General features: G+C 33.4%; 2 protein-coding genes across 8 annotated transcripts; both read left to right on the top strand.

The window, feature by feature from the left end:
* Positions 1 to 1,320: 1,320 nt before the first annotated feature.
* On the top strand, positions 1,321 to 8,253 carry LOC145331805 (uncharacterized). The gene is made up of 5 exons (XM_080176651.1): positions 1,321 to 1,467; positions 1,753 to 2,600; positions 4,150 to 4,818; positions 6,894 to 7,045; positions 7,386 to 8,253. The coding sequence occupies exons 1-3, from the start codon at positions 1,448 to 1,450 to the stop codon at positions 4,593 to 4,595; spliced, it is 1,314 nt and encodes a 437-aa protein (XP_080032777.1). The 5' UTR covers positions 1,321 to 1,447; the 3' UTR covers positions 4,596 to 4,818; positions 6,894 to 7,045; positions 7,386 to 8,253.
* A 77-nt stretch (positions 8,254 to 8,330) lies between these two features.
* LOC145331803 (membrane-bound acylglycerophosphatidylinositol O-acyltransferase mboat7-like) lies at positions 8,331 to 13,691 on the top strand. 7 transcript variants are annotated; one of them, XR_013883911.1, is made up of 8 exons: positions 8,331 to 9,010; positions 9,560 to 9,741; positions 9,909 to 10,126; positions 10,345 to 10,477; positions 10,969 to 11,235; positions 11,634 to 11,962; positions 12,595 to 12,685; positions 13,097 to 13,691. XR_013883911.1 is itself a non-coding variant. In XM_080176649.1 (7 exons), the coding sequence occupies exons 1-6, from the start codon at positions 8,712 to 8,714 to the stop codon at positions 11,951 to 11,953; spliced, it is 1,419 nt and encodes a 472-aa protein (XP_080032775.1). In that variant the 5' UTR covers positions 8,331 to 8,711; the 3' UTR covers positions 11,954 to 11,962; positions 12,595 to 13,691. The 7 variants fall into 7 exon arrangements, 4 of the variants coding, with proteins under 4 accessions (XP_080032775.1, XP_080032776.1, XP_080032774.1 ...); XR_013883910.1 differs by having other exon boundaries at positions 11,634 to 11,967; XR_013883909.1 differs by having other exon boundaries at positions 11,634 to 12,685.
* Positions 13,692 to 14,250: the final 559 nt, after the last annotated feature.

Raw genomic sequence — 14,250 nt, 5'->3', positions numbered from 1 at the left:
GAAATAAGCACTTGAAACTACCCCCATCATGAAAAAAATACCCCATATCATGTTTTGGTCCCCCATGTGCACAAATGGCTTCCTTATGTAAATCTGAGTTACCACAGTCAAGCAACTAGGCCTCTATCTCTTACGGTTCTCCAGATATAAGCACTTGAAACTACCCCCATCATGAAAAAAATACCCCATATCATGTTTTGGTCCCCATGTGCATAAATGGCTTCCTTGTGTAAATCTGAGTTACCACAGTCAAGCAACTAGGCCTCTATCTCTTACGGTTCTCAAGATATAAGCACTTGAAACTACCCCCATCATGAAAAAAATACCCCATATCATATTTTGGTCCCCCATGTGCATAAATGGCTTCCTTATTTAAATCTGAGTTACCACAGTCAAGCAACTAGGCCTCTATCTCTTACGGTTCACCAGATATAAGCACTCAAACCTACCCCATCATGAAAAAAATACCCCATATCAAATTTTGACACCCCATCATGAAAAAAATACCCCATATCATATTTTGACACCCCATGTGCATAAATGGCATTCTTATGTAAATCTGAGTTACCACAGTCAAGCAACTAGGCCTCTATCTCTTACGGTTCTCCAGATATAAGCACTTGAAGCTACCCCATCATGAAAAAATGACCCCATATTAATTTTTGGACCTCCATGTGTGATTTTTGTTCCCCATATTTTATATACTTACCCCATATGTAATATTTTACCCCTATAACTCATAGTTTATTACCACCAAGCTTTGTTTTAAACATTGAAAATTACAGGGACCAAAATTTAAGATGGGGTAAAAATTTCATGATGCCGGGGGGGGGGGTTTAATTTGACAGATGGCGGGGGGGGGGGTTTATTTTTTCGTATGGGGTAGAATCTCACTCCTCAACTGGGATGGTGCCCCCTTACTCTAATAAAAACTTCATTCCATAAAAATTAATTTCTTTTTTTTTTATTTATTTTTAGTGTAAGGATTTGAAAGTGATTTTAACAATACAAGAATCTCCCTTGTAAAGTTAAAGCCAACTATTTTCAGAGGTTTGAGAGATCTTCGACTACAATAACATAAAATGTCTAATTTTTATAAAATTTATGTTTTTCCAAAACTTTTAAGGTTTCTCCTTTGAAGGTTGTGCGTCTTCCTATTCATTGTTTATCATGAGAAACGGCAAACGCGGCATTTTTAACCACACACTGCGCACGCATTTTCAACTTGGTATTTCAAGTATATTGAAATGAATGGAAATTTTCTCTAATGTTTTGCAATGAACGTGATTATTTGTAACTTATAATTTTTTATATTTTTACCTTGTTTTTATCTAAAATTCACCTTTTTATCAATTTTAATCTTATTATATTTTCAGATTTTTAAATTTTATTTAAAAGTTTTTCAACAGAGAGGCGGCGGCGGGTTTCGGCCCAAAGAACTGAAACGATGGTACCGAATCCAAATAAGTAAGTAGTTTTTATTAATTATAATAATGTATTAAAACGTAGAAAGAAAAGAAAATTTTTATTTTAATTGAGGATTTTTATTTTCTCATATTTGAAATCTGTTTTTGAAGTTTTAAATTCGTAATAATATTTGCACATAAAATTTTATGTAATCTGACTGTTTATAGTCAGAATTTATTTTTAAATATTAATGGTTAATATGAAATTTTACTCTTTATAGTAGAATTCATTATTAGTTGTATTTTTATTTAAAACTATTTAGTGTATGACTTGTTTTATTTTAAGGTTGGTCCAAACTGCTGATAAATTTGGTTCTTATTATCCAACAATTACACCTGAACTGTTGAAACAAGGCATAAATTCTATTTTATCTGTTTGTGCTGTAAGTGATGGAAAGTCCTTGTCTGGAGAGTTTAGAGTTGCTCTGGGTTCAAAGACACCTCTAAGAATACCGTTAGATCTTGAACTTGTTTTAGGGTGTAACCCAATACCTGAGGTTCAGTTTTTTTATCCGGTGCAAGCTAATAATCTATTGTTCATGAACAACAGATGGCACACAGAATGGTATTCGTTTCAAGACCTGCTGGCTGCTGGACTTCTTGCTTGTGATAAAGCAAAAACATCCAAAGAATCTTACGCAAAGTTGGTGGATAGGTGTAAATTGAGTCTTATTAAAGAAGAATACCAATGTGCATTTAGAATAGAGGTGGGTTGTCCTTCCGATGGAGATGTGTTGGACTTGAATATAAGATGGCTTCCTTGTTCAGCACACTATTTGAAGAATCATTCTAGATTAAACAGCGGTGATGTGGCTACAATCAATGGTGGAAGTGTAAATGTTTACTGTCCATTATTTCCAGAATCATTGAGAGATATTATGCATCATTTCCCAGTTCCGCCAACTTTATTTATTGATTCAGATATTACATTAGATGATTATTCTACAGCTGTATTGGATGGATTTCCTGCCATCTTAAGTTTCATTCAAGGTCACGTTGATTTGACTATTGAGAATGCTAGAGAATACATTAAATCTCCAACAGCGCACTCTGGCAATGTTAAGAGGTTTAAACCGAAGAGAAAGAATCCACCAACATCAACATCTGAGTTAGCAGCTCAATCTCATTCTACAGGTACATTCACATTGTCAAAATTTGGGACAAAGAAAAATATATGGCAATATATCGCCTGCGTTCCCTATGCACAGAGGAAAAAGATTTCACTGTCTAAATCTGGGTCAACTTGGGATAGTTACATGACTGCATGGCGTACTTTTACTAATTTTTGTATTATAAAACGAAGAAAACCTTATTTCCTGTTGAGCCTGATATCTTAATTGATTATGTATGTTTTTTGGATGAGGATAGAGGTTTACAATATCCAACAGTTAGGTCTTATTTGTCTGCTTTGAAGAAACTTCATCATTTGAATAATGTTTCTGACAAATCTTTTGATTGTCCGAGGTTGAGTGATGTGTTGAAGGGTATATACAATGAGTCAACTTTGATGAAGTCTGTTTCTACTAAGAAATATAGAGCGGTCATGACGTGGACAGTTATGAAGATTCTGGGCATGAAGATTTGGGGATCAGCTGGTATGACTGATTTCAATAAACAAGTTTTTTGGACCATTAGTTTGTTCTGTTTTTTTGGGGCGTTTAGAGGGGGAGAGATGATGTCCTTGGATGCAAATTCATTTGATCCTTTTAGATGTATCACCTGGGCGAAGATCAAGAGACTGAATCAGAATCAACTTTTAATTGATCTTGTAGTTCCAAAATCTTCAGAAGTTCCTGAAGGTACTGTAGTTGATATTTTTCGATACCCTGGTGATAAATCAATGTGTCCTATAGAAAACATTGATTTTTTGATCAAGATGGTGTTGAAACTTAGAGGTCTGGATTTGAACAAGCCTGTGTTTCAATTTGATAATGGCAGCATGATGACACCAAAGTTTATGAATGAAAAGTTAAATGAATATTTAAAGCCATTATTTCCAAATGTACAATTTTCTTCACATAGTTTTCGTGCTGGAATACCTAGTCATATGGCTGCAAACCCTGAGTTATTTTCTGTTGAAGATTCCATGATTGGTGGTAGATGGACTTCTAATACTGTTAAGAGATATCAAAGACTTCATGGTGTCGCTCAAAGAAACATATTTTCCAAGTTTAATAGTTTTTTGCAGGTGCAAATTTAATTTCTATTTTTATTAAAAGGAATGTAAAAGGTTTTCTTCGCTTTATATATTAATAATATATTGAATTTTATCATTTAAATGTTATTATCTAGACTCTTTATTAGTTTAGAAATTTTATAAGATATATCTAAATTTTTTATTATTTAGAATATTAACTGAAAATATTATTTGTTTAATTTAGAATTTAAGAACAAATATATCTAGACTCTTTATTAGTTTAGAATATTGATTTGCTTTTATGTTGAATAATTTTAGATTGAGGAGTTACTTTAAAAATATCTAAATTTTTTATTGATTTAGAATTTTGACATACATATATATATCTAAACTCTTTATAGTTTAGAATATTGACTTGTAATTTATAAGATAACTCTTAATGTAGGTATATTTATAAGATATCTAATAGGTTTTATATTACTTTTTATAGTAGTGTAAAGTTTTTAAAAAAAGTTTTTTTTTTTATTAAGTAACTTTTAATTTTAGAATTACCACCCGGCTACAGCCTAGTCAATCCAGATCAATTATCTACAGATCAATTTAATAATCTTGTAAATACAGCAGAATTAGAAATAAGTGATCAATTGGGTCATCAAATTACTGGAAACTCAGCTATTTCAAGTGTTCCATCAGTAATCTCGCTACATTTACAGAGCACTAATCCACCATTGCCAACTAAAAGTCAGGAATCTTGTCCACCTCCACCTCCTCCATCAACACAAGCAGTTACTGATAACTATTCTTTTGATGGGTTTTATCAAAGTAGTAATGGAGGTTTAAGTAACAGTAATGGAACAAGTCAATTGAGAAGACAAGGTCATGTTTATCATACTCTAAATTCACAGGATAGATTTTGTTGGCTGGTTTGGATAAGACCTAAAGTCGTTTCAATCCGAAGGGGGAATACCTGGATTTTACTAGTGATCATCTAACTAATATGTAAACATAGAGTATTGCAATTCTAGGCAAACTATTGATATATATCTATCCATTTCAGACTTTTATTTCTTATTTTATATAAGGAATTTTGAAAGATCGTATTTCTTATTTTATATAAGGAATTTTGAAAGATCGCGTTTTAAGATGTCGGACGAAAGGCGACGGCGGTTTTAACTGGCGGAGGAACTACGAAAGAAGAGATGACAGCGGTGAAATGTAAGTATTAATAGGACCTTTTAAGACATTAAGAATTAGTGGCTTGCCACAAAACTTTTCGGCTGTTAGCCGCCAACTTGAACTTAATATTTGTCAACTCATGTCAGATAGGATCAACTTATAAATATAGTCAGGGATGTGGATAAAGACATTACGGGATAAAGGAAATACCCCTTTTAAGAGGCCGAGATTAAATTAACTTAAAATTAAAAGCACTGTTTACATTTGAGACTATTCTTAACTGTTAAGAACAATCTGGGTTGAGAAATACTGAGTCAGATCATGGTCTTTGAAATATTGAAACAATGGTCTTGAACAATTTGGTTGTAGTATTTGTTTATATGACATGAGTTGACAGACTTCATACATAGCTTTTAACTGAGGTTACCCTGAGGGTGCAGTTATACTTGAACTACATATGTATGAAGTAATGTTATTGGTTTTATAGTCCGTAACTATGGATGTCTTTAAGGACACAGTTATATATGGGACTGTAAACCAGTATGAACATCCACTTTGGATTTTATAGCTGTAACCGAAATTATCCTTTGGGATTAGGTTATATTTAGGCTATAAATCTGGATGAACATCCACTTTGGATTTATAGCTGTAACCGAAATTATCCTTTGGGATTAGGTTATATTTAGGCTATAAATCTGGATGAACATCCACTTTGGATTTATAGCTGTAACCGAAATTATCCTTTGGGATTAGGTTATATTTAGGCTATAAATCTGGATGAACATCCACTTTGGATTTATAGCTGTAACCGAAATTATCCTTTGGAATTAGGTTATACTTAGGCTATAAATCTGGATGAACATCCACTTTGGATTTATAGCTGTAACCGAAATTATCCTTTGGGATTAGGTTATATTTAGGCTATAAATCTGGATGAACATCCACTTTGGAATTATAGCTGTAACCGAAATTATCCTTAGGGATTAGGTTATATCAACGCTATAAATCTGGATGAACATCCACTTTGGATTTATAGCTGTAACCGAAATATCCTTAGGGATTAGGTTATATTAACGCTATAAATCTGGATGAACATCCACTTTGGATTTATAGCTGTAACCGAATTATCCTTTGGGATTAGGTTATATTAATGCTATAAATCTGGATGAATACCTATTATTGATATAATAGTTTTAACTGATGACATCCTTAGCGATACAGTTATATATTGAACTATCAATAAGTATGAACATCCACTTTGGATTTTATAGCTGTAACCGAAATATCCTTAGGGATTAGATTATTTTAATGCTATAAATCTGGATGAATACCTAATATTGATGGTAATAGTTTTAACTGATGATATCCTTAGGGACACAGTTATATATTGAACTATCAATCAGTATGAACATCCACTTTTGATTTTTTAGCTATAACTAAAATTATCCTTAGTAATTAAGTTATATTTTGGCTATAAATCTGGATGAATACCTAATATTGACGGTAATAGTTTAACTGATGATATCCTTGGGGATACAGTTATATATTGAACCATCAATCAGTATGAACATCCACTTTGAATTTTATAGCTCTCACTGAAATTATTTCTCTTATAGTTCCATTGCATAGAAATTTTACCTTGTAACTTCTCAAATTTACCTCAGTATTCTTTGCCTCAAATTCGTCCGACATCTAATTTCTTCTCACCCTGCACACAGTCTGATTTTAAATTTTTAAAGAAAAAAATTATTCCTTACTTTCTAGCACTTTCATCACTAGAGAAAATTTCCGCTATAATCATCAATAATTTTAACAGTTTAACTATTGCATCGTATTATATACAACTTATATCACGGGAAGTAGAAATAAAGGAAGGGGCTAGGGGCCAACCATGGAGAACCGTTTCAAAATACAATAAGATAAAGGTAGATGTTGTATTCTATTAATATAATTGTCTATAATATAATGTTCTATAAGTTTGGGACCTTTTTCAGTATGAATGGTGACTGGATTTAATCCAGCGGATATAAATCAGTTTTGAACCCATACTAAGAAAGTAATAAAATACTTGTCAAATTGTATTCTTTCCATTAACAATGGTATTTTTGTTTCAGTTTCGACAAGATCTGGAGGCTGGCAGACAGCGACTATTCCAAGTATGAAGCTCCTTTTCATCATCCAAATGACTGATTTCTAATCATGAAGATCAATACCACCAACGTGGATAGGATGTTTGACATCATCAGAACAAGTGGTACTCAGAAAGGTTCAATTTAGAACAGTAGTCTACTATACTCAAAGTTAATAGATTATATTATAATACTAGTGGATGCGCCCCTAGTATCTAGGGGCTATATATTCGAAGGGATATGGAATGGCAGAAAAAACCTGAAACTATACCCAGACTTTTTTATAAAAATAAATTAGCCTAAAACCATCTCAGGACCTATATAAAGCTTTTCTGTGAAAGAGAACCATATCGGTTCAGCGGTTAGCCAGATCCTTTGCTGCAGACAAAATAAAAAGCTTGCTACTTTATATTATAGGATTATATTAAGCTAATTTATTTACATTATTCATAACTAATGTAAATTTTTCTCGTTCAGATTTGACAAGATCTGGAGGATGGCCAAAGGAGACTATTAAAAGTATTGAGGTCCGTTCAATCAACCTACTGACTGGATCTTGATTATGAAGACCAATACCACTAATGTGGACGGTATGATAGACTTGGTCGTTTGTTGGAAAGGAACCAAAAGAATCATTGTTTGATCCTGCACTAATATTCAGACAGTACATGATTAGGTTTCATGACTGTGTCTCTTACACTTCAACAACAATCACAAAACAGGGAAGGTGGGGGATATGAAACATATTAAAATGAAAGGGGAGGGAGTATCATAAGTTTTATTTGCTTGTAAATGGGGATTGGATTTTAGCCGTTTTAAACTGTACTCGGGGCAAGGAGGGGGTTTCATTGATTGTTAAGATTAGGGTATTCATTTATGTCAGATAGTGTTAAATATAAACAAAAGGTACTAAGACAAATATTAAACTAATTGCCTTTCAAGACTATCTTATTCAAATTGTAGTCAAAAGGTTCTATATAAAGGGGTAGTTGCACGAAGTGCATAATTACTGCCTTGTTTGTAGCAAAACTATTCTATAATGCAATTTATCCGTTCACGATGCAATGCGGTATTTGATTTTCTCAGCTGTTGTTTACGATATATTGTCCAATTTTTAAATTTAAACGCCCCTCACCAAAAGCAAGGGATTTGCAATTATTTATCTAACCTTTCTCTTTTACATGATGTTTTCTTGTCCTTATTTTGAGCAATAATTTTCAGCTTTTTAACTATATGAACGTACTAACTGTCCCTCTTGATCCATTGGTTTGGTTTGAGCTCATATTTTAGGTATCAGCATCTGTTAAACCATTTAAATCTCTTTAACTTTAAACTTTGTTTTGTCCCTTTAAAAATTAAGATTCCTGTTGGAATAGCTTTCATAGGTTTTTTTTATGGAAACTATTTTTTTATGTTTCAGCTATTTTTATAAACTAATGGTAAAAGAATTATAATTTAATGTAAATAAAATTGACAATACAATAAATCATTCTTTATACCCTATTTTTAACTAAAGGACGGGTAAATTTTTTTCTGCATTTTCCATAAAGATGTGTTAAATGTAAAATAAATAGTCGTTGAACGCCATAATTTGGATATAATGGGGTCGTACGTACCTAGATATGTGAAAAATTAACGGCGATCGACCGAAGACCTGAAATTGTTTCAGTTTGCTTTCTCGCCAATATCAATTGTTTTTGATTAAATCGGTTTATTTTTAATTAAGATATAATGATCCAAGTAATTTCAGAATGTTATAAATACTGTAAAAGGGGATATTTCCCTAGCAAATAAAAAATCAAAATGGGACTCACTGATGACGTCTTGTATGTTGGCATTCTAGTTGGAAGCATTCTCTCCGGAAATTTGGTCAGAAAAGTGCCACTGAGCCTAGAATCAAGCCAACTAAATCCACGAAAATTAGTCTCAACCTTTCTGGGCATCATATTTGCCTATCTAGTTTCTGGAAACCATATATTACATATTTTATTGTTGATCACATTAAATGCGGCTATTTACAAGCTAGCTAATCCAAAGAAATGTCCAACGCTGAGTCTTGTGGTCAGCTTTTTGTATCTTTTTGTCTTCAGATTGTCAGACAGGTAAGCTTAAGTAATGGAGGGGACAATTTGCTGTTTATTATAATACAGGGGTGTATATTTTGCAAATTTGACACTGCCGAGGGGGAGGGGGGGTTAAAAAAATATTTTTCCATTTTATCTTCTTCCTTGCTGGAAAAAACTAGGAGGGGAAAAAAATTGAAAGTTTTGCAGCTGCAATGCAGCTGGCGTAAAAAAATTCATCTTGTGCAGAATATACACCCCTGTTATACTATACCCCAAAGTTTTACAATACCGTTTTCTTATTTGTTGGCTATTGAGTTTTTATTGGTTGGTTTATATATAAAGTTGAGTGTCCAAACTTTTAACTTTTAAAGGGGGAAATTTTTGTGTATCATCATTTAGGATTAACATATTATCGTCTATTGTCGTTTCCCTTTAGAACTTGGATAAGATTTGATTTTCTAAATTGTCCTTTCAGAAAGGAAGTGGACAAACAAAGTATTAGGACTTTATACAGGGACCCAAAGTTTTACAAGGACACTTTCTCTGAATCTATTTTTGAGTCGTAATACAATTTATTTGTTGTAGGCTCGTCCTGCCCGCACCACCTGCTCATACAAATGCAATAATCATGATCTTAACCCTGAAACTTGTGGGTCTAGCTTACGAAATCCATGACTCCAAGGACCCGGAAACTGGTAAACTTAAGCTGAACCCTAGTGTACTGGATGTTTATCATTATGGCTTGTGTCATGCTGGCCTTATTACAGGTTGGCAATATTTTTTTTCTAAAGATAACTTTATTGAAGTACATTTTGTCTTACCAATCTCTGATAGACTAAAAAGTGAAGGACATACAGTATTGTATCCAAATCCATGTTACTTTAAGTAACTATTTTATACTAAAGAGTTTTTTTTCAAACTGATTATGTTTCAGGACCATATTACAAGTTCCAGACCTGGGAGGGGATGTACAAGGACACCTGGAACCCCGCCGTCACTGGCAAGAACGATGGGGCAATCTTCTCCGCGCTTCACATGCGTGCCAAAAATGTGCCATACTATGTGTTTGCTTTTCTCTTATCGGGGTATCTGTTTCCCATGTCAGTTGTGGAAACTGAAGAATGGTTGACATCGTCCAGTTTTCTGTGGAAGGTAAATCATTGTAAATAAATATTGAACAAGGACAATCATATCCTTAAGTAGCGCAGTTAAGTAAGCCTACATGGAGTAAGAAAAAAATAGTAAATGTAATAAAAATGTTAAGCGAAAATTAACTTTTAACAACAATCATATAAAAAATCTATCAATAATAGGGAAAAGTCATGCGTAATTGTAAAACTTGGAAATAATTTTGATTTATGTATGTTTAGGTGTTTTACATGATGCCAATTTTCTTCACTTTCCGTATGCGTATGTACGCTGGATTCTGTTTGTCTGAATGTGTTTGTATTGCTGCTGGCCTGGGAGCATACCCTACAGTTTCCAAACCTAAACCTGGACAGGGTATGTTAATTTTAGTTTTGATTGTTGCTTTACGAGAATAATATTGGCGCTTTCATACAAAGTATTCTGTGGAGCACTGATCTCCCCCAACTTAAATTGGTTTAAGCGCGTGTGTGTGAGGGGGGGGGGGTCAAGTTAGGTAATATTGGGTACTGTGTAGCCCCGCATCGTTAGGGCATCGAAGGTATAATTAGGACCCCGCTCAGGGGTTAAGCTAAGGAATACAGGGTAAACCTTTCTCCGCCCCGCCATGTTATTTTCAATACATTGCAAAAATAAGAATAGTTTTTTCTCGCATCGTATTACTAGATATTACAATTTAAGTTAAAGTAACGGTATTTTTTTGAGTATGCAATTAAAACTCACGATTAATGTATTGGTGCAGTCTTCAGTGCGTCTCCGTATTCGCATCTGACACTTCTTCAAAGATACTCTTATGATTTCTAATTTGCCGTTTTAAATACCGGGTGTAATTTTTCCATATGTTTTAGGTCCAAGTGAACCTGAAAAGTTATCCAGCCTAACCGAACAAGAGGCCAAAAATGTCAACTTTGAAACTGTCCACAACATTGACGAATGGGGGGCAGATTTTGTGCCAACCATGCGGGAAGCCCTGAAATGCTGGAACATGACTGTACAGCATTGGCTGGTGGTCATTGTGTACAAGAGGTTCCCTGTCAAGAGCTTGCGGACAGCGGCTGTAATGCTTATGTCGAGTGTTTGGCATGGTGTCTATAGTGGGTATTACTTGTCGTTAGGTAAGAACTTTTTTCAGGTGTGTATATGTTAGGATTGAGCCGGATATCCGGCCATTTTAATTATCCGGCCGGATTTGGGATATTGCAATTATCCGGATACTGGATATCCGGCCAAAAAAGTATCTGGCCCAGGTTCCTAACCCTAGTATACATATTCTGTACAAGATTGATTTTTTTCCTAGCTTTAAAAAATCTATCTCCACATTTCATTATTCTGTTAACTTCTGTTTCATTGCTTTGTGTTTGTCCCCTGTTCTGTCTGTTAGTCATTCAAAGAAATCTGATGTTTTCTTTATTAAGTTGTACATGTTTCATTACTTTATAAACAGATTGCTGTTCTTTGTTTGGATACCTTTTATCATTTGTCCTTCTTTTATAAAACTAATTCTATTATTTAGGTTCAGTGCCATTATGTCTTTTTGTTGAAGACTTGTGGGTCAGAAAAATACGCTCACAACTAAGCGAAGAAGCCAAACATAAATTTGACTGGGTGACGTGGTTTGTCCGCATGCGATGGTTCGACTATCTCGGCATGGCGTTCCTGCTCCTGCGGGTCGACTCGACAATGAAGTATTGGTGGGATGTCGCGTTTGTCGGCCATCTTAGTCTGATTGTATTATACGCCCTTGGGCTAGCCGTTCTGAAAATGGTCAGAAAACCAAATCCGGAAAATTCCTCGAAAACGGGCGAGACGGAAAAATCCTCGAAAACTGAATGAACATGAAGGGTTAGGTATTTTTCAAATTCATTTATTTAGATACTCCAAGTACATACTAATCTTTTAGAGATCACTTTTTGCATTTGAAGCAATACATAATATAGCCAAATAGATAGAAGTTGCATTTATGATTTTAGGAAAAACCAGTCTCTTATGTATCTTATATATCTAGTTAATTATTAATATTATTCATACTCCTTAGAAATGTTAAATTATTTTCTTAGAATTTTAGAAATTAAAATTATAATTTGATATTTTAACAAAGACAACTGTGTTTATATTTAGAGAGCAATAACGAGTAATACTAGTATGTTTTTGAATCCCAATATAAATTGGATTAAAGCTGGTTTTCAGTAATAACTAAAAAAAAACATGAATACCAAAACTACAGGAATTCAACTTAAAAAAGAGTTACAGCACTGAAATTTGGAAGGACAGTCGCTTTAAAGAGGTACAATGTGGAACTGTGAAGAATGGTTTGTGAAACCGCCGCTATCGCCGTTTCCCGCCTAAAAACAACTCGGCGATAGTAACGATTCTGCCGTCGTTTCTTCACAGTTCCACATTGTACCTCTGTAAAGCAACTGCCATACCACATTTCAGTGCTGGAACACTTTTTTAGTTGTTCCTTTGACTTTTAGTTTTGGTTTCGAAAAGTGTCACAACCGCCTCCACCCTTTATACTGGAAATATCGTGAAATTTGATGATGTGTGCTTGATGTCCTAGCTAGGGTTGGCAATCCGGGATCCGAAATCCGCCCGATTTTTGGTCTATTTTGGAATCCGAATCCGGAATCCGTTTTTTAATAGCGGATTTGGATTCTTAATTGGTAGGCTAAAATTATCGTCTTGAGTTTTTTCTTTCAACTCCCCCTTTTTGGAGGCAAAGATTATCATCATTATATATAAAATCTTTTAAAATCTGGTTCGATTCTTGGATGTGAATTATAGAGAAAACCAAGAACATTAATTTTTAGTACATATGTAGCACTTAAATTTTTAATTCTTAAAAAAAGCCTTTTAAAATATTGCTAGAATCCGGAATTCGCAAAAAAAATAAGAATCCGGAATCCGCCATTTTTTGGACGGATTCTTGTAAGAATCCGAATCCGGTCCAAAAATTTGACTGATTGCCGTCCATAGTCCTAGCACTTACTATCTTATTGAGAAGCTGCGCTATTTAAATAGTTCATGTAATCACACTCGCAAAGTAAGAAATAAAATTAACCTTTCTAATATTCTTCTGATATTAATGTTATGATACAAAATTAAAGTTAAGGTACAAATAGTAAAGAAATAGATCTTATGTTTTTCAAGTCAACGAAAATGTTATTGAAACATTTTAGAAACATTACTGTTACAATTCTATTTGTAGTTAAAAAAGATACATTATATTGTATAAGGATAGTTTCATTAACAGTAATTCTAAAATAAATCTACCATATAATTTGAATTTAGCTTGGCATGAAGAAGATAAACTTATACAGCCTCTGCATGCGAGTTCGAATAATTACTTAGGTATTAAATAAAAGAAATATTAATTTTACGTGTATTTTTATCTGTCTTTAATATCTTCCTAAAAATTATAACTAATTGTCTTAAAAGTAAAACAATCTGGCATGGGATAATTTTTCTTGTTTTTATTTAAGAATATTAGAAAATAAATGAATGATTAACATAACTTAATTCGTCTAATACTGTTAATGGAACTACCTTATTCATAGACATCCAAGGGGGGGGGGGGGGACAAAAGGGGTGTTTTGTTTACCCACCTTAAATCTTGAAACCCCTCATTATTCTCCCCTCAAAATTAAACAAATATATTATACTATCCCTCTTGAAACCCATCAAAATGAAAAGCTTGGACGTCTCTGACCTTGTTCGCCTATTACCTATATTAAATGTCTATAGATAACTTTTATGTGATGATCTATTGTACTTATGATTGTTATTTTATATTATTAATGAATTTAATTTAGTAATCTTAATCTAAAATTGAAGAGTTTATATTAATCAAGATTCATTCTATCTCTCCTTTTAAAAAAAATATATTTTGATACTCCATTAAACCATCGACCAACATTAACAATTGGGAATCATGAAATGGTTATAATTTTACATAAAGCCCCTTTCAAACTTTCCTATTGTTATTGCTTTTATAAGATTATACTTTTCGTTTAAACTTCTTTATGAAGCATCACCAAAAAAAAACGTCAAACGTGTAAGAAGGAGGAAAAATTAACTCCTCTCAAAAATTAGTTTTTTTTTACAGTTTTAGTACTTCAGTATGATTTGCG

Source organism: Acartia tonsa, chromosome 11, assembly GCF_053477335.1.
Source record: "Acartia tonsa isolate MP-2025a chromosome 11, ASM5347733v1, whole genome shotgun sequence".
Taxonomy (NCBI): Eukaryota; Metazoa; Arthropoda; class Copepoda; order Calanoida; family Acartiidae; genus Acartia; species Acartia tonsa.
Note: the sequence above shows the minus strand (reverse complement) of the source record. Positions and strands in the feature narration are given on the sequence as shown.

What these genes read in the sequence shown, in the direction of transcription:
- LOC145331803 (XM_080176649.1), top strand. Translation starts at nt 8,712, where the DNA reads ATGGGACTCACTGATGACGTCTTGTATGTTGGCATTCTAGTTGGAAGC. An exon ending in CGTCCAGTTTTCTGTGGAAG is followed by an intron (nt 10,127 to 10,344) that starts GTAAATCATTGT and finishes ATGTATGTTTAG; the next exon opens with GTGTTTTACATGATGCCAAT. An exon ending in CAAACCTAAACCTGGACAGG is followed by an intron (nt 10,478 to 10,968) that starts GTATGTTAATTT and finishes CATATGTTTTAG; the next exon opens with GTCCAAGTGAACCTGAAAAG.
- LOC145331805 (XM_080176651.1), top strand. Translation starts at nt 1,448, where the DNA reads ATGGTACCGAATCCAAATAA. An exon ending in ATGGTACCGAATCCAAATAA is followed by an intron (nt 1,468 to 1,752) that starts GTAAGTAGTTTT and finishes TTTTATTTTAAG; the next exon opens with GTTGGTCCAAACTGCTGATA. An exon ending in AGCTCAATCTCATTCTACAG is followed by an intron (nt 2,601 to 4,149) that starts GTACATTCACAT and finishes TTTTAATTTTAG; the next exon opens with AATTACCACCCGGCTACAGC.